This window comes from Monodelphis domestica, chromosome 3 (assembly GCF_027887165.1).
Source record: "Monodelphis domestica isolate mMonDom1 chromosome 3, mMonDom1.pri, whole genome shotgun sequence".
Lineage (NCBI taxonomy): Eukaryota > Metazoa > Chordata > Mammalia > Didelphimorphia > Didelphidae > Monodelphis > Monodelphis domestica.
This window is the reverse complement of record NC_077229.1, coordinates 19,061,506-19,080,958: the sequence shown is the minus strand read 5'-3', so window position 1 is coordinate 19,080,958 and position 19,453 is coordinate 19,061,506. Positions and strand designations below refer to the sequence as shown.

Here is a 19,453-nt window from a genome sequence, read left to right as displayed (position 1 = left end):
CTCAGAAACAGGTAAGGGGAAGAAAGTCACGTTGGTTCCGTTTCACCTAAAACCTTGAACTTATAAAAGGAAGACTCTTAAAAGCAAAATTAGTCCTCAGGCTTCTCGACCTACCTGCAGCTTTGGGGCTAGTTGCTACCCCGGGTACTTTGCCCTCTCCTGCCTTCATGGTGTGGCTCTCTTCCGACCTCTCTGAGCGTGGCTTGTCCATCCCTTTGCTGGATCATCCACCTTCTCCTTTCCCCTAAGATTCTGGACAGGACCCTCTTCCTTTCTTTTCCTCAGTGTTGCCTCTTGGGGATCTCATAAACTCTCACTCCCAGATCTATATTGGGGGTCACAGACCTAAAGCTGGAAAAGACCACCAGGAAACTGAGACCCAGAGGGGTCATATGACTTTTTAACAAAGCCCCTTACCTTGTGTCTTAGAATTGATGCAAGGCAGAAGAGCAGGAAGGGCTAAGCAATTGGGGTTAAGTGACTTGTCCAGGGTCACACAGCTAGGCAGTGTCTGGGGCCAGATTTAAACCCAAGATCTCCTGTTTCCAGACTCAGTCTTTATCCACTGAGCAACATAGCTGCCCCAAGGTCACATGACTTGTTCAAAGTCACAAAGGTAGAAGGAGAGTCAGGGATCAAACCCAAGGCCTCTACATCCAGGACTCTTTCCCCTGCATCAGGCTACCTTAACCACTTGTTGGACATCTCAGCCTGTGCTTCCACCCATTCATCAGGGACAAACTCAGAGAGCCCAAACTTCCATATGCCCATAGAGGACACAGCCATGTTTCTGCCCCACTCTCATACCCTCCGAGCAGCAGTCCTCGATTTCTGTCTCTCTGTCTCTGTCTCTGTCTCTCCCTCCCTCCCTCTCTCTCTGTCTCTGTCTCTGTCTCTGTCTCTCCCTCCCTCTCTCTCTCTCTCTCTCTCTCTCTCTCTCTCTCTCTCTCTCTCTCTCTCTCTCTCTCTCTCTCTCTCTGTCTCTCTCTCTCTGTCTCTCCCTCTCTTGTCTCTCTCTCTCTCTCTGTCTCTCTCTCTCCCTCTCTCTCTGTCTGTCTGTCTCTCTCTCTCTCTCTGTCTCTCTCCCTCTGTCTCTGCCTCTCTCTCCCTCTCTCTCTGTCTCTCTCTCTCCCTCTCTCTCTCTCTCTCCCTCCCTCTCTCTGTCTCTCTCTCTCTGTCTCTGCCTCTCTCTCTCTCTCTGTCTCTCTCCCTCTGTCTCTCTCTGCCTCTCTCTCTCTCTCTGTCTCTCTCCCTCTGTCTCTCTCTGCCTCTCTCTCTGTCTCTCTCCCTCTGTCTCTCTCTGCCTCTCTCTCTGTCTCTCTCTCCCTCTCTCTCTCCCTCTCTCTCTCTCTGTCTCTCTCCCTCCCTCTCTCTGTCTCTCTCTCTCTCTCTGTCTCTCTCCCTCCCTCTCTCTGTCTCTCTCTCTCTCTCTGTCTCTGCCTCTCTCTCTCTCTGTCTCTCTCCCTCTGTCTCTCTCTGCCTCTCTCTCTGTCTCTCTCTCTCTCTCCCTCCCTCTCTCTCTGTCTGTCTCTGTCTCTCTCACTCAGCCTGTAGTCTTCTAACTGAAGCTCCCTTCACATCTCTTCAGGCCCTTCCCTTTCCTCTCCTCACATTGACCCTGCCCCAGTCCCTCCTCACCTCTTTCCTGCTTGGTTTCACTGCCTCCAGGCCCGTCCTCTCCAATCCCAGCTTCACACCCTGTCCACACACCTTTCTCAGAGGACAGGCTTGTTACTGTGCATGTCACTCCCTTGCTCAAAAACTCCCAGCATGTATTAAACACCCACTGCCCGCAAGCTATAATACTAGATACTGAGGACACAAAGACATATGAAATGGTCCCTGCTCTCAAGGGGTTGACAGTCTATTAGAGACACGGGGGAGGAAATCCTAAGCACATGGAAAATCATTTCCTGAGAGAGGGAGTGCTGATGGGGGTGTTTCAGGAAAGGCCCTACTCTGGGAGGTGGCAGCTGAGGGGTGTTTTAGGTGTGACATAGGGGTCCTCTGAGCCTGAGGGAATAGAACACCCATTCTAGTCACGAGGGCCCGAGTGGAAGCAGGAGAAGGGAAATGGTGTGTACTTGAAACAGCCGGAAAGGTAGTTTGATTGGAATGATGAATGTGTGAAGGAGAAAGAGAAGGAAGGCTAGAAAGGGAGGTGGGAGCCAGCTGGCAGAAGGCTTTAAAGGTCATGTTGTGGATCTGAATTTTATCCTAGAAAGCCCCTGGAGGTTAAGTAGGAGAATGATACGGTCAGCTCAGCATTTTGGGAAAATCAGTTGAGTAGTAGTAAATGGATTAGAAAAGGAAGAGACCAGCACGTGGTCTACTGAAAAAGATCAGGCCGGAATTGTGAGGGCCCAATGTAGGGTCAGAAGGGATGGATTTGTACCCCACAGGACTTGGCAACGGGTTGGATATGAGAGTCAAAGGAGAGGGAAGAGTCAAGAGGGACTTGAAGGTTGTAAACCTGAATGACTAGAAGAGAGTGGATTGAGCTCCCTAGAGGGGTGTAGGCAGAAGGTTGGGAGTGCCATCAGGGGAGACCTGGAGTTCCTTTCCAATTTGAAAAATTCAGGATGTACAGGAGTAAAAGGTGGATGGAGGAGCCAGCCAAGGATGGGGGAGAGAAGTGAAGGGGCGAGCGAGGTCCTAGTCTGCTGCCAACATGAGGGGACACCTCTCCAGGCAGCCCAGCTTTTAGTTCATTTCTAATTACTAAGCATTGTTTGCTATGAGATCCATCTGGCTGCCGACTCTACTTTGCTTCTCCCCATCCCCTCAAGCCATTTTGACTTGTTTTTCTGTCCATACCATTGCCTCTCCAGAGTCACCAGATTGGCTAGAGATGACTAGCCAAGGCCTGATCACCATAGGAGTAGACAATTCAGATTACATTCTTTTGTTCACCAGAAGTTTACCTGCGACTTTTAAAGCCCTGGCTCCGGGTTCAAGTCCCAGGCACCCTGGCTTCTCAGGACTTCCATGTCAGGCTGGCTGTCGCACCACCACGCCTGCCGTCCTGGCTCTCAAGTCTCCATGGCTTAAACTTCTGGTCCATGAGGATCACCTCTGGCCCCTGAAAGGGGCTGGATCAGGGCAGGATTTCCAGGAAGAGAGCTGGAAGAAATACATGGGAGTTGTGTCTCTGGGCCCAGGCAGGGGTTCCATTCTACGAATATTCAGGAGATCACAGGTTGTCCAGTTCTCCTAGAAGTATCTCCCCTCCGTGGAAGGGAAAGATGAAGGGAGGGGGTGAAGTCATCTTCTCCTGCCTTTTTTACTGCTCCCTCCAGGCGGCCCACATGTCCCCCTAAGCCTTCTCTCCCCCGGGCTGCACAAGCCCGGGCCCTTCCTCCAGTGGCCCTCCCCTAGCTTTAGGTTTTCTCCTCCAGAAGGAACCAATCCTGTGATGCTGTGCCTTCTGGTTATCTGTGCCCGAGCCTCGTCTCTGTATAAGCCCTCTGTCCAGAGGCACCGGGGAGGCTTGTTGACCTGGCCGGTGTTGGGGAAGGAGAAGATACTGGCTAAGCTGCCCTGGAGGAAATCCGAGAAGGCTGACTGTTGGAGGCAGGGTTGGCGGTGTATTTGGAAGGGTAGGTAGGGGTCCTGGGGGAAAGCGCGAGGGCACGGGGCATGCTGGGAACACGCAGCGGCCACGCACCGCTCTAACGCGCCCCCTCCTGTGAAGCACACGGGCTCTTCAGGCACAGCTGGAAGCCGCAGAGCTTTGTGAACAAGGCTGTTTGGGGAGCAAGACTGATGAGCTTGATTTGGGTCAGAAACAAGGCAAAGCCCAGGCTTGGTGGAGGTGAGTCCCCCAGCAGAAAGAAGAGAGCTTGGGTTGCAGCCTTGAAACCCTCAGCCAGGTTCCAGAGGCTCCAGGGATTTGTTTTAACCTTTACCTTCGGCCCTCGGATTGATACAAGTACAAGGCAGCGGAGCCGTAAGGGCTGAGCCGTGGGGTTAAGGGACGTGCCCAGGATCACAGGGCTAGGAAGTGTCTGAGGCCAGATTGGAACCCAGGTTCGGACCCGCACCTGCTGCACTCTCCACTGGACCACCTAGTTGCTCCAGCCTTTAGGATTTTAAAGGACGACTCTCATTTGGCATAGACATTCTGATCAGTGGGCTCATCGTTTTCCTCATTGATGTGTAGTTCAATGGTAGAGGTGGCGGGTAGCTGGGCAACACAGTCGATTGAGAGCCAGACCCAGAGACGGGAGGTCCTGGGTTCCAATGTGGCCTCAGACGCTTCCCAGCGGTGTGACCCTGGGCAAGTCACTTGGCCCCCATGGCCTAGCCCTGACCACTCTTCTGCCTTGGAACCGATGCCCAGGATTGATTCCAAGACGGAAGGTGAGGGTTTAAATTTTAAAAAAAATGCTAGAGGTGACCTGGCCTCCGCTGGCTGCACCCGTCTGGTCCCCGGCAGTCCTTCTGATTTGATTCTGCAGCTACACCCCTTCTTGGAGTTGGGGCTTTTCCCGTAGCCATAACCATGGGCAACTGTAAGGAGAGCCGTCGGAGCTGGGGGGCAGTGTGTGCTGAGCTCAGAGCCCTCCTCTTGCCTCTTCAGGTAGCTCCTCTAGGAGGAGGGAGGGCTCCTGTGAGCAGTGCCTCCCCCCGCTGCTTCCCTCCTTGCTCCAAAGCCTGCCTGAAATGCTGGGCTGTTCACGGTCTAGTCAGCGCCGCCCCCGCCTTCGGGAGCCTTGGCTGTCCGCATGGCCCTGCCTTTGGGTCCGGAGATGCTCAGAGCGCGAGGGCCCCGAACCAAGCTGTCTCTCCCAGGCACGGTCATTTACAAGGACGTCTCCCGGGTGGCGGGCCTTGCTCTGGCCAAGCAGGGCGCTGCCACCCACGGGGTCTGGACTTTGCTTGTGAGCTCTTTGGGGAGCAGACAGAGTACGTGCCCCACAGCAGCCCTCAGCCCTGACTTAGAGAGGGGCAGCTGAGCTTTAGAAAGGTACACCGGCCTGCCCCAGTCGGAGCCGGCTCTCGAACTCGCGCCCCCCAGGACACCGTCCTGCGTCTCCTCTCAATGAGTCGGCATCCTCTGTTGTAGGTGAAGATGCCTGGAAATGTCGTGGATGCGGCGACTACGTCCCTCCTGCCCAGAGACTGTACAGGACAGTGAGCGAAGTCTGGCACACGTCCTGCTTTCGGTGAGTGACCCCTTGGCCGCCTGTGGGGCCTGCTTCCCAGCCAGGCCCTGTGGACAGACGTGGAGGAAAGGAGGGGCTGCTTTTTGCTCTTCGGGCTGGTCTGTGTTACGCCCCCAAACCCGACAGCCTCTGTGGTGCCCTCCAGAGAGGCCGACTGAAATCAGCCACTGGGTGGTCCGAGCACGTCTCTCCAGGAACGGCAGTAACGTCATGATCCTCGGGATGGCATTTCCAGAGCACCTACCGTGGGCCAGGCACCATGCTGAGCCCTTTACAAATATTATCTCGTCTCATCCTCACAGCCGCCCCAGGAGGTAGTTTTTGTTTTTTAGAATTCTAGCTTCTGTCTTAGAATCAGTGCCAAGCATTGGTTCCCAGGAAGAGGACCAGTAAGGGCTAGGCAGTGAAGTTAAGTGACTTGCCCAGGGTCACACAGCTAGGAAGTGTCTCCAGCCAGATAAGGACCCAGGAGACCTGGCTCTCAACCCACTGGGCCACCTCGCTGCCCTCAGAAGTTTTTGTTATGATGCCCAACTGACAGATGAGGAAATTGAAACTAAGTGACTTGCCCAGGGTCACACAGCTAGGAAGTGTCTCAAGCCAGATAAGGACCCAGGAGACCTGGCTCTCAACCCACTGGGCCACCTCGCTGCCCTCAGAAGTTTTTGTTATGATGCCCAACTGACAGATGAGGAAATTGAAACTAAGTGACTTGCCCAGAATCCCATAGCTAGGGAGTGATTAAGGCCGGATTTGAACTCAGGTCTTCCTCGCCTTGGGCCTAACGCTCTATCCACTATACCCGCTAGGTGAGGTCAGATTAAAATGACCATCAAGGTCTAATCAGAGGGACAAAAAAATCTCCAAAGAGCCCTGTGCTGCTCAAAAACTACATAGGGAAGAGAAAAGGGCCTGCCCCCCCAGTTTTGTCTTGGGGCTCAGTGAGTGAATTGTATAGAAGCCTCGAATCTTTTTTTTTTTTTTTGGGCTACCACCAAAGATTTCAAACTAATTTGTTGGCAGCCACAAGGGTGGGCCTCATAGAGGCACGTAGGAGGGTTCCGACAATGGTGGAGTCCCTTTCCCCACTAGCATGAATTTCCGAGCACAGTGCTGAGCTCGCCAGTGAGGCTGAAGGCTGCGGAGTCTGCGCCAGCCCTTGTCTCAGTGCCCTCCTTTCAGAGAGCTAGCCTCTACCAGGATGCCATGGGGCCTCTGAAAGGAGCAAAGTGGGAGATGAGCCAGGCTTCCTCTGCCCTCCCCAGTTGAACTGGATATTCTGAGTGGCTCCAGGCCCCTCACCCCTTCCCACTGCCAGGTCAGCACTAGCCTTTTGCCTCCTTTCCTGGCATTCTGACCATTTCACCAAATTCGTGCCACTCGGGTTTGGCTTTTTTCTGCTGCTGCTGCTTTCCTACTTCCCAGAACTTCTGCTTTGCTCTAGGCAAACTAGATGGCACAGGAAAATGGCCTGGCATCGGCCAGAGAATGTTAGAACTAGAAGTTCATCAGGGCCATTGTTGTTCGGTCACTTCAGTCGTGTCCAACTCTCTGTGACCCCATTTGGGGTTTTCTTGACAGGGATACTGGAGTGGTTTGCCATTTCTTTCTCCATCTCATTTGACAGATGAGGAAACTGAGGCAAATAGGTAAGTCCCCTCTCCAGGTCCACATAGCTAGAAAGCTCTGAAGCTGGATTCGAACTCAGGAAGATAAGTCTTCCTGACTCCAGGCTCAGTGAGGCACCTAGTTGCCCCTATACATCAGACCCAACTCCTTCCTTTTTGAAAACCTTAAGAAAATTGTCTTTGGAGCGTGGTAATTAGCCTTTACAGAAGAACAAAGATGGGCCCGTCTCACTTCACTCTGTACATGGTGCCTCTGGTGGGCCAGGCCCTGGCAGAGACACTGGCCCTGCCCTCGTGAAGCACAGTCTGAGGGATGCACTGGCTCGACAAGGTTTGCCCCTTGGCTGAATTGAATTGGCTTTCCCTGAGGGCACACCATCAGGAGTAGCCTTGCTACGTGGTCAGTAAACTTCAGGAGATCAGTTTGAGCCTTATCCAAGGGCAGATTTCAAAGATAAAATGAGATGTCCCTCACCGGCTTCCACAAGTATCATCTCAGTAGAGTACCCATTGATCTCTGTAGCCATCTCCTTTCTTTTTCAGGCAGCTGGGTGGTAGGTACAGTGTATAGAACTCTGGGCCTGGAGTCAGGAAGACCTGAATTCAAGTCCAGCTTCAGACACTTACCAGCTGTGTGTCCTCGAGCAAGTCACAACTCCTGTATGACTCAGGTTCCTTATCTGTGAAATGGAGACAATAGGAACAGCTAGGTGGCTTGGTGGATAGATTACCTGGCCTTGAATTGGGATGAATTTGGGTTCAGATCCGGCCTCAGACACTTTCTAACTCTGTGATCCTGCTAATCACTTAACCCCAAATTATCTAACCCTTACCTTTCTGTCTTAGAGTTGTTACCAGGACAAAAAAACAAGGGTTTATTTTTTAAACGGGGATAAAAACACTTTCCTCCCAGGGTTGTTGTGAGGATCCTATGAGACAGCATTGATAAAGTGATTGTCACAGCACCTGGCACACAGTAGGGGATGCATAAATGCTTATTCCCTCTCCCTGAGCTTCAGGCCCTATTGCCTATCAGAACTTTCCCCTTTTACCCCCATTGCATATAGAAATAATTTTAATGTTTCGTTTTCTGACATTTTGCGTTCCAAATTTTCTCTGCCACTCCTTTCCCTTCCCTGAAATTGCAAACAATATAATTTGTTATACATGTGCTGTCATGTAATACATTTGTCATTTTGTGAAAGAAGACACATTGCATTCACGAAGGAAATCAAGGGAAGAATGGCCTGCTTCCATCTGTAAGCATCTGTAGTCAGACTCCATCAGTTCCAATGGCCTTTTTCATCTTGAGTTTCTTGGGGTTGTCTTAGCTCTTTGCATTGTTGATATTGCACAGTTGATCATTGAACAATATTTCTGTTACTGTATTCAGTGTTCTCCTGGTTCTGCTCACTTCACTTTGCATTAGTTCAAAGAAGTCTTTCCGGGTTTTTCTGAAATCATCCTGGTTGTCATTTCTTATGCCCCGTGTCGGACCCTTCAAATGAGATGTTCAGAGACATCTTAAACTCCACATCTCTAACACTGCACTTGTTTTCTGTCCTTCCAATGCCTCTCCTCCTCCCGACTTCTCTGTTTCTGCCCCAGCTATAGCTCAGCTTTATGACTTTGGCCATCATCCCTGACTAGTCCCTCTCCTTCATCCCCCAGAGGCAGTCAACTGCCACAACATGTGTTTTCTGTCTCTACAGTGTCTCTCCTATTGGACTCCTTCTCTCTGCTCATGGCCAGGTTCAGGTCCTTGTCAACTCTTCCCCACATTATTGCGGCGGCCTCCTATCTGGCTGCGCCACCAGGCTTTCTGCTCCAATCTATCTACCATAGGTCCCAAAATCACTTTCCTTAGGGTAGATCTGCCTATGACTCCCTACTCCATCAATACCAATGGCTCCCCAATGCCCCAAGGATCAACGGAAACTCCTCTGTTTAGCTTTTCTAGCCTTTATGTAATATAGCTTTCCACCCTCACTGGATATTCTCCCCATGTCACACTCTGAGACAGACATGGTACTTCATCTTCTCCCTGTCCATACCTGGACTGCCCTCCCTCCATACCTCCACCTGGTAGAATCCCCCTTATAAGTGGTGGCAGGAGGGCGGTGCTAGTTAGCTCAGTTGATTGAGATCCAGGGAGATCCTGGGTTCAAATCTGGCCTCAGATACTTCCTAGCTGTGTGACTCTGGGCAAGTCACTTAACCCCCATTGCCTAGTCTTTACTGCCCTTCTGCCTTGGAGCCAAAAATACATACAGTATTAATTCTAAGACGGAAGGTAAGGGTTTGGGGAAAAAATGTCACTTGAGCACCATCTTCTATAAGAAACTTTTCCTGATTCCCTCAATTGCTTCGCCACCCGCAGACTGCCTTGTATTGCACTATTTTCTCTTGCCTTCCCTTTCTAACTCTCCCTTCCCCCTCTCTGAGTCTCCTTCTGTCTTCCTCTTTCTATCTCTCTATGTAGGCATCTATAAATATAAATACGTGCATATATATTTGCACTTATTTACTTTTTTATTTATTCTGCATGTGCATGTTTCCTTGTCTCTTCCTAGGGTAGGGATGGTTCATTCTTGGTACTTGTTACCCCCCTAGCACCTTCCCCCTTGGGCCTTTTATGTTGCTATGGCTTTTCACTGACAGAAATGAAGGAAATGATGGGGCCAAGGCTACGGAGCTCCCAGGGCAGAGCCAGAAAGGGCTCGGACCCAGTTCACCCACTCAGACCGGCCCAGAAAGGGCCATACAGCCGGGCGATTTAACGCATACATAAAGAATTAGAGTATAAGTCGATCCATGAGAGGTGCCAGTCGTTTGCTCTTCTAGAATTCCAGCTGGGTCAAGCTGGAAAGGATTCTTCCTCTCTGGAACAATGTAGGCGAAAAAGATTTGGGCCAAATGCCCCAAGATAGTGCCTGATGGGATGGTGTACAACCTTTCTTGTCCCCTAATAACATAAGTACAGAAATAGAGTCCCCAAGTTCTTGTTTAAATTAGAAATGAGCGCTGACCTCCCAGGACCCTCATAGACTTGACCTTATTTTCAAATGTATTTTAGCCAGAACCAGTAGAAAGGCGGGATCTTCAGTACCCTGGGATTCGTGGTGGTGCGCGTTCCCAGCCAGACCCAGTTTACTACCTCGTCCCACTGTAAGCTGGGCTTTGGGGTCTGCCCGCCATGCCTTTGCTCTTGCTCTTCTCTACCCTCTCCCCCAGGCCAGATGCCTCTTGTCATGCAAACTCATGATTGAGTCTCTTCCTCATCCTGGCCCTGATGGAGACATGTGGGACTTGGGCTCAGTTTGGTGTCCTGGAAGGGGAGCTGGAGAGACACTGAACCTCCCCAGAATATCCCTCTGCTCCATAGCAGCTCGCCCGAGGCCTTTGGCCCACGGGTCAGCCGTGCGGGCGGCTCATAACTGCTCAGAGAGGGACGATGATGGCTCGTCGCATGGTCTTACCTGGGGTCCAGCTCTGGACTTCACCCACAGCACCTGCTGAATCAATACTTGTTTGGCAGAATACGTGAAAGCCCCGCGGAAGGTCCCTCTGGTGCCTGAGGCAGGGTGTGTTGCCAAGGGAAGACAAAGAAGACATTTATTTTTTGGGGAGGAGGCAACAGGGTTAGGTGACTTGCCCAGGGTCACACAGCCAGTAAGTGTCTGAGGCCAGATTGGAACTCACTGTATCCATCGAACCACTTAACTGCCTGACAATTACTTCTTAAAGGCCACAGATTCTGGTTTGCTGGGTCAGCAGAGACTAAGGAAGGGACTCGGAGGGGCAGAAGATTGTCAGATTTTATAATCCAACTCCGTCTCTGGGAACTTCTTTCATGTTCTCCCTGCTGCGGAGAGTGGACTTAGCACGTGCAGAAATCTCTCCGTCCCCCTGGGGCCTTTATACAATATGGGCTTTCATGGCCGGCTCTGAGAAATTAAGGAAGTGGGTCCCGGTCCCGGAGCTTCCAGGTCGGGGCCAGAAGGGCGCTCTCTTAGCTTGGCCACGGTTCGAGGCTCTGCTCCAAAGTACACAGCCCAGACTCCTTTGCTGTAGCCCTCAGGCCCGTCCAGCTCTGTCACAGGTGCCCAGAATTCCCAGACTTCCTGGTAGTTCTTCCTGAACGGGCGGCCCTCCTCCCCTTTGTGCTGGGGGAAAGGCAGTGTCTCTGCGCCCAAGGCGCTGACGGTCTGGCCCGGGGCCTAAGCGGGCAGTCCAGGGCATTAGAACAGTCATTCGGAAGCCCACTAGCCGCGCATGGGTCTGTGGGGGGGAGGGGAGGTCCTTAGGACCCAAAGGCCCGGTTCTGACGTACAGCCGGTTGCCCTCACCCCCTCCCTGCTGAGCCACAAGGCCGGCCCTCTGCCTTTCAGGCCGGCTTCTGGCACCCTCAGTGGGCTCAGGCCCAGGTTCCCCCAGAGGTTTGTGGGCCTTTGTGATGCCCCCAGTGAAGAGGAGGGAGGGGAGGGGAGCTGGGACCCCTGGTGCCGAGCCCTGAGGCCCCCAGCCTGGGCCCTGGGCCAGCTGGGCCTGCCGGGACACCACCCCGCCCCCAGCCTCTTTGTTGTCCCGCGCCTAGGGTGGGGCTGGAAATGGCTGAGTTTTTCACGGGATCCAACTCCTCCCCTCTTCTGTTGACAGACGACAGGTCTGCTGGTGCCTCCTAATAAGATTCCACCCAAGTCTCAGAGCTCCGGCCGCTGGGGAGGTCTTCCAGCATCCCACAGATTGGGGGCCTCCTCCAGATCTGCCGGCTCCCTGGCATCTGCCGGGTGTCCTCAGCCTAGAGGTCACCCCCTTCCTTAGGCCGGACGCCCTGTCCCTTCCTGTGGAGCCCCCCTTCGTCGCAGAGCCCTGCACACCCTTATTTGCTCTGTTTTCGGGGGGGGGCAGTCCGAACCGGCTCGCCCCACAGGGTCTCATTTCCCAAGAGAACATCCCAAATGTGCGGCTTCCTGGGAGACGGGGCTGCCTGGGGGAGGAGCAGAGGCTCCCGGGGGCCCGGGCTGTGAGGAGGATGTCTGGAAGCCCCCGTCCCGGGCCGGGAGACGGTGTCCAGGGTCTCGGTGGCCTGCCGCTCGTGCGGGTGGCAGAATTCCTTTGTGGTGACGTTACTTGGGTTGGGGGCAGAGCCATGCTGAGGCTCCCTGACATGCCACCCCTGGCTCTGGGGGAAGAGCAGGGCCCCGCGGGCCCAAGGCGGCCCTGCATGGCAGAGTGCCCTTTCCCGGGGCGTTGATGGACGTTTCCGTTAGGGCTTCGAGAAGATCTGTGCGTGACCCTCAGGTTTAGAACCCCTCTCAGACACAGGCTCCCCCAAACCCCTCCTTCAGGCTGGTCAAAGTGTGGCTCCCTGTTGGGCCTCCCTGGGGGGCAGGCAGAGCCCTGAAGCCCGGAGGACGCGTTTCCCTCTGCCTTCCCCTTCTGTCTTGAGGCTCAGTTCCCTCGGAGGCCCGCTAAAGGAGCCTCCCTCCCTCCCTCCCTCCCTCGTGTTCTGGCCTCGCTCCGTGAAGCAGCCCTGCCCCCTGCTGTCGCGAGGCTTCCCCCAGCCCGGCTCTCTGGCTCGGGGCCCCACGCCTTTCCCGCCCCCTTGACAGAAGGCCGAGCCCCTCGGGCAGTGGGGACGAGGATAAAGGGGTGCTGGCGAAGCGTGGCTCGGAAGCGGTGCAGGAGGAAAGAAGAAAATAAATCCACCTGGAACGGATCAGGCTGTGTGCCAAGCACTTCACACCTCTCGCTGCCACGGTCCTCCCTGGGAAGCGGGTGCCGCGACTATCCCCATTTTGTGGATGAGGAAACGGAGGCAGGGGGAGGTGAAGTGGCTTGCTCAGGGCCCCACCGCTGAGAAGTGTCTGAGGCAGGATTGGCACTCGGGTCTTCCTGACTGCAGACAAGGGCTCTACCCACTGTACCACCCAGCTGTGTTCTTGACGGCCTCTATTGCTAAGCACCGCCTCGGCCCTAAGAGTTCTGACCCTTAGGGCCATCCAGCCAACCCAGTGATAGAGCATCAGGCCTGGAGTCAGCAGGACTCGGACGCTTCCCAGCTATGGGACCCTGCCCCGAAGTGATCCGTGCCTTTGTCCAGACGGGGCGGAAGGCCTTCAGGGTAAAGCACGTTTCTGTGAAGAGGATGCCCTCCGTGGGGCTGTCTGGGAGTAATGAATGGGCACGGAGTGTGAATTAGGGTCTTCCAGTCACGCCTGCTGGGTGCCAGGCCCTGTGCTGCATGCTGGGCTACAGAAAGAGGCAAAAGGCAGCCCCTGCCCTCGAGGAGCCCAGCCCGGCCGACAGGAGGATCTCGGAGGAGGCCCAAAGACTGGAGGATCAGACGGCCTCATGCCAGAGGGAGGACTTGAGCTGAGCCTGAAAGGAGGCCAGGGAAGCCAGGAGGGCAGATGAAGGGGAGAGAGCGTCCGGCATGGGGAGAGCCAGCTGGAGTTGGCCTCCAGAGAGTCCTGATCGAGGAAGGCCAAGGAGGCCCTGTCACCGGATCAGTAAACTGAGGCAGGCAGAGCTAAGTGACTTGCCTGGGGTCCCCTGGCCGAGAAGCGCCTGAGGTGCCTGACCCCCCCAGTTCAGGTGGCAGGGCCAGAATGGGGGTGGGGGGAGGCAGAGTTTGCTGGAGGCATCTGTGTCTTTTCTTCTTTTTCTTGTCAATACAGTTTTTTCAGTATTTGCTTTTGGACATTTCGCAATCCATGCTTCTCCACCCCCAAGAAGGCAGGCGAGAGGGTTCAGGGTGTACACAGATTATCATACAACCCGTGTTTCCATGTTCACGCTTGCTTCTTTCTGCCCAACCTAGATCTGAGGAAACCTCCCTGCTCACGCCGTAACATCCAAGGAGCGTGCCCAGAACCCGGGCGGGCCGTGCCTTTCTCCTCAGACCCCGGCTCTTTGTTTCTTTCCCGCTGAACCGCCCTCGCTTACAGTCACCTTCAAGTGACCCGCAGGCCCTTTCTTCTGAGCTCACCTTACACCTGATTCCAGTTACTAAAACTTTTCCATTTCCTTCACTGGAGTCTTGGGAACACGAGGGGATGGCCTACTTTGTAACCAAATACTGGAGAATCTGTGATTTCATCAGGGCCACTCCCTCCCTGGGCCCCTGTCCTCCTGAGTCCCCGAGGCCCTCGCCGAGCCTCTCCCCCTTTGCCAAGCGGCTCTCAGAGCTCGGACACACGGCCCATTGTTGGCTCAAAGCCTTCATTCCTTGGCAGGACTCATCCGACCCCGACAGTGCCGTGAGGCATCTAGTGAGGGTCCTGAGCCTTCATCCAGAAATTAAGGAGATCTGGCTGGACGAAATTTCAAAAATTAGAAAAAGAGGGAGGGAAGGAGGGAAGGAAGGAAGGAAGGAAGGAAGGAAGGAAGGAAGGAAGGAAGGAAGGAAGGAAGGAAGGAAGGAAGGAAGGAAGGAAGGAAGGAAGGAAGGAAGGAGGGAAGGAGGGATGGAAGGAAGGAGGGATGGAAGGAAGGAAGGAGGGAGGAAGGAAGGAGGAAGGGAGGAAAGAAGAGAGGAAGGAAGAAAGAAGCTCCACTGAAGCAGTTTCATTTTCTCTTGCCCAAGGCCTGAGATCTAAGAGGGCCAGCTATACTGAACACCCAAAGCTGCAGTCCTAGTGAGTAAGGAACCAGATACAAACCCAGGAGCCAGAGTGAGCGTCTAGGGTTGATTCTTCCCAATTTGGGAACTCTAAAGAGAGAGCTTAGATCATCCCTTTTTGCTATCTTATCTTAATTGTCTGATTATTTGTGTATTTATGCTATCCCAGCTCATTGCTTACTGTCTTAATACAGATTTGCTGAATTGTTTGATTTAATTAATTTGTCTGACATTATTCCCCTTGGGGTCAGTCAGCAGGATCCACAAGGAGTAGACAGTAGGTAAGAACACTTAGGGGCAAAGGCTTGTCCCAAATGACTATAGACCTAAAAATGAGGGGAGACGGCAGCCAGGTAGCACAGTGGATAGAGAGCCAGGCCTGGATTGTGGAGGTCCTGGCTTTAAATATACTTCCTCTCTGTTTGACCCTGGACAAGCCACTTACCCCTGTTTGCCTAGCCTTTGCCCTTCTATCTTAGAGTTGTTACTAGGACATAAGGTAAGGGTTTTTAAAAAATGAGAAGAGAAATTAGAATAGAAACGTACAAATGTGGAAGTTAGAAGATCTACATTTCATTTCTAGCTCTAGGACTTTCTAGCTGTATGACCTTGGAGAATTCCTTTCTCTGATTCTTTCTCCTTTTCTTTTTTTTTTAATGAATACATTTTGTTTGAAGTCCCCAAGTTTTTATTCTGAATAGTACCAAAAGGTGTAAACAGGTATTCAGTGCCAGATTTTCCTCCGATTTATACACTTAAACTCAGGGCTTTTTTCTTGTTTTATACAATAAATGTGTTTCTGGAAACTAAATTGAATCATTTTTAAATGAACCAGGAATATTTTGTTGGACTGATTACTTCAAAGGTTCTTTGCATCTCTGAAAATCTTTTTCTCCATCAAATAATGGACAACTATGAAACATATACTTTTTTTAAATTTGGGGGTTTTATTTTAATAAATTTCCACATAAGTTGTCCAAAGTTGTATGATCCATATTGTTTCCCTTTCTTCTTCTCTCCTGAGCTGACAAGCAATTCAGTCTGGGCATACATGTATTATCTTGCAAAACACATTTCCTTATTATTTATTTTGTAAGTGAATAATCTTATAAAACCCAAACTCCAAAACATATGCGCAAGTAAACAAGCGATAAATCACATGCTTTGCATCTCTACTCCCACAGTCTTTCTCTGCATGTGGATAGCATCTTTTTCATAAGTCCCTCAGAATTGTCCTGCATCATTGTGTTGCTGTTAGTAGCTAAGTTTATCATACTTGAATGTCCCACAACATTGCTGTTTCTGTGTACGATGTTCTCCTGGTTCTGCTTGTTTCACTCCGCATCAGTTCATGGAGGTCTTCCCAGCTCTTTCTGAAATCCTCCTGTTCATCCTTCCTTATAGCACAGTAGTATTCTGTCACCATCAGATACCACAGATTGTTCATCCATTCACCAATTGAGGGATGTCTCTTTAGTCTATGAAGCATATTCTTTATAACGTTATTCAGTCTCTCTGCTTGAAGACCTAAGTGCTGGGGAGCTCACTGCCTCTCCATTTGGGGGCATCTCCTGGGAAAGTCTTCCCTTTTTAGAGCCAAAATATGCTTCTTTGTTACTTCTGCCCCTTCTTCCTCCTTCTCCCTTCTGAAAAACAAACCTAATACCTCCTTCCCGTGAACATCCTTTAGGTACTGGTAGATAGCTCTCCTGGCCTGCCCACACCTTTTCTTTGCCAGGCTAAAAAACATCCCACTTCCTACTAATAGCCCATTCTGACTCTAAGATTCTGTACGTTTACATTTTCTCACTTGTATTGTGGTCTCCTATTGTCAAATACATTTTTTCCTCTGGCGTCCTGTCCAAAAACGAGAATAATGGTTCACGAGGTTATTGAGAGAGAGAAATGCTTTGTAAAATACCATAGAAATGTGAGTTATTGGAACGTCCTGTCCCCTCCTGTCTCTTAACTGTAGAAGAGCTCAGAGTTTTGTCCCACTTTCCTTATGACGGCTCTATTGGGGAAGTGATAAAAGATTTATTATTTCCATTTTACAGAAAAGGAAACTGACTACATTTCCTTAAGGGGTTTACCCAGGATCTCTTAGCTAGTAAGGATAAAAGAAAGCTGCCAAGTCTGCTGACTCCAAGAAGAGTCATTTCCCATCTACTCTATCAAGAAACTCACCTCATAGGATTCTTTTTAATTAGGTGCCTGGCCCACCTCAAACAGGAGTCTGGGGATTTAAGGAAGCTTTCATTAAAGAGATGGGTCAGTCATGCTTGGATTCCTGGGGAGAATCTAGAAAAAAGCACTCAAAAGAGAAAAATAAAATAAACACCTAAGAAGAGAAGCAGTGATTCTGGAATCAGCAAAACTTTATCAAAAACAGGTCATGAGGGCAGCTAGATGGCTTAGTGCATTGAGAGATAGACCTAAAGACAGGAGGTCCTGGGTTCAAATGTGGCCTCAGACACTTCCTAGCTGCGTGACCCTGTGCAAGTCACTTAATCCCTACTGCCTACCCTTTATTGCTCTTTTGCCTTAGACCCAATACACATGATTGATTCTAAGATGGAAGGTAAGGATTAAAAAAAACAAAAACAGCTTGTGTTCGATAGACTAATCCCATTTCCTTTTTTGGTTTTTGTTGCTTTTATTAATATAATTTATCCACAAGTCCCAGCCCTTTCCCCCACTCCCCACATCACAGAAGGCATCATTTGGAAGACAGACACGTTCATACAAATTATGTCTTTCACCTTTCAGTTCACTCTCTGAAGGTAGCATTCCCAATTTGTTCTTCAAGAATTAAATCAGTTAACTGTGTATGATGTTCTCTTGGTTCTACTCATTCCACTGTCCATTATCATGTGTAGTAGTTCTTTCCAAGTCTTATTAAAGTCATCCTGCTTGTCGTTTCTTAAGGCACAATAGCATTCCACCACAATTTGTTTAGCCATTTTCCAATTGATGAACATCTCCTCAATGTCCAGTTCTTTGTCACCACAAGAGCCGAGAGAGAGATTTTGGAAGTTCTTTTCCCATTCCTTGATCCCCTTAGGAAACAGATCCAGCAAGGGTGTATATAGTTTTATTACTCTCTGGGTGTAATCCCAAATGGCTTTCCAAAATGGTTGGATTCGTTCACAACTCCACCAACGGAGTATTAGTGTCCCATATTTCCACATCCCCTGGAACATTTATCATTCTGTCCCTCTGTCATTTTAGTCGGTCTGATGGGTGTGAGGTAGACATCTCAGAATTGTTTTGATTTGCATTTCTCTAATCAGTAGTGATTTAGAGCATTTTTCATATACCTATATATGGCTCTGATTTCTTTATCCAAAAATTGTCTGTTCTTTTTCTCTTGCCCATTTGTCAATGGAGGGAGAATGGCTCTTATTCCTAAAAACTTGAACAAGTTCTCGACCCCTCTATCTGAGAAATTGCCTTTAAATTTTTTTCCTCATTTTCCACTTTCCTTCTAATCTGGGCAACATTTGTTTTATATACAAAACCTTTTCAATTTAATGTACTCAAAATGATCCATTTTACGTTTCACAGTGCTCTTCGTCTCCATTTATTTTTTTTATTTGAAAATTTTATTTAATTAGTCAATTAGAACATTATTCCTTGGTTACAAGAATCATATTCTTTCCCTCCCCTCCCCGACCCCTTCCCGTAGCTGATGCGCAATTCCACTCCATTTATTTTTTGGACAAGGTCACTAAGCTGGTAGATGAGAGTAACATGAGAGACATAGTGTGCTTAGATTCGAACAAAGCATTCGGCCAAGGAGCTCATGCTGTTCTTGTGGAGAAGGAGATGGATTTAGGAGCTGGCTGCAATGGTTGAGGTCACTCCGGAGGAGGTCCCCTGGGATCTGTGCCCGGCCCTTTCTTGTTTAACATTTTTATCATCGACTTGGACAAAGATACAAATGGCATACTTAGCCAATGTTCAGATGACAAAGCTGGGGTGTAGAGCTAGCACACTGTATGGCAGAGTCAGGTTCCAGAAACATTCTCATTGGTTAGCGTTGGATTCAATCTAATAAGATACAATTCAGGAGAAAAAAGATAAAGGCTTAAACTTGGATTCAAAAAACCAACTCCACAAGTGCAAGATGGGAACGGCCTAGTTAAATAGTATTTAGGCGTTTCTAGTTGCCGTGAGCTCAATAGGAGTCAGCTGTGACAGCCAGAAAAGCGCGCTGTGACTTTGGTTTTCAGTAAGAGACGGAGCTTCCAGGAAGAGATGAGTGTGGCTGCCAGCAGCCTTTGTGCTCGGTTGGGGCACCACACGTTAAGAAGGATTTTAACTGGCTGGAGAATGTCCAGAGAAGGCAACAAAATAGGAAAGGGCCTTGAGTCCCGTGTCAAATGAGGAATGAGCTGGGCATGTTTAGCCTGGGGAGTGGGTGAGCTTCATGTGAAGGGGAATTAATCTGGTTCTGTTTGAACCCAGGAGGCTAAGGGGTGGAGGCTGCAAAGAATAAACTTAAGCCTGTGTGAGAGAGGAAACTTCCCAACAATGAGAGAGACCCAGACGTCCATCATCCCATTCAAGGGATGGTGGGTGTCCTCTCGTTTCATTCTTTAAGCCGTGGGCAGAACATCCATGACAAGTGGCATGTTCTAGCAGAGATTCCGTTCCTGGGTGCCTCGAACCACATGGCCCCTGAGATCCCTTTCAACTCTCAGATTCTTTGATTAAAGCAATAGATTTTCATTAAAGCTGCTTTTTCACGCACACATGGGAAGGTTGTTAAAGCCTGTGGCAGTGCGGGAAAGGCAGAAGTTGCTGCTAGTCGTGATGGTGTTCAGGCCACCACAGGAGGTAGTCTTGTGGGCATCCCTGGCAGAGCAAGCTTTCCTCAGTTGGCACACAGCCATCGTCTCATCACTCCGAGTCGAAAGCCATAATTAGAAATTCTTCATTCAGTGCCTGCCTGCTGCCTCCATACTTTCCCAACTCTTCTCCATCATTAAAAGACCCTTAGTCGAACTTCCCACCCCATCAATTGT

General features: G+C 50.6%; 1 protein-coding gene across 3 annotated transcripts in view; it reads left to right on the top strand.

Moving 5' to 3' along the window:
- Nucleotides 1-19,453, top strand: part of LIMK2 (LIM domain kinase 2) — a 60,472-nt gene that overhangs the window by 5,882 nt on the left and 35,137 nt on the right. Inside the window, exons 1-2 of one of the 3 annotated variants that reach the window (XM_056821466.1) lie at nt 3,401-3,599; nt 5,069-5,168. In XM_056821466.1, the coding sequence (XP_056677444.1) occupies nt 3,416-3,599; nt 5,069-5,168 (284 nt within the window). In that variant the 5' untranslated portion in view covers nt 3,401-3,415. Of the gene's footprint in view, nt 1-3,400; nt 3,600-5,068; nt 5,169-5,239; nt 5,483-19,453 lie in introns of those variants that run through there. The other 2 variants (XM_007490438.2, XM_056821467.1) reach the window with 2 other exon arrangements.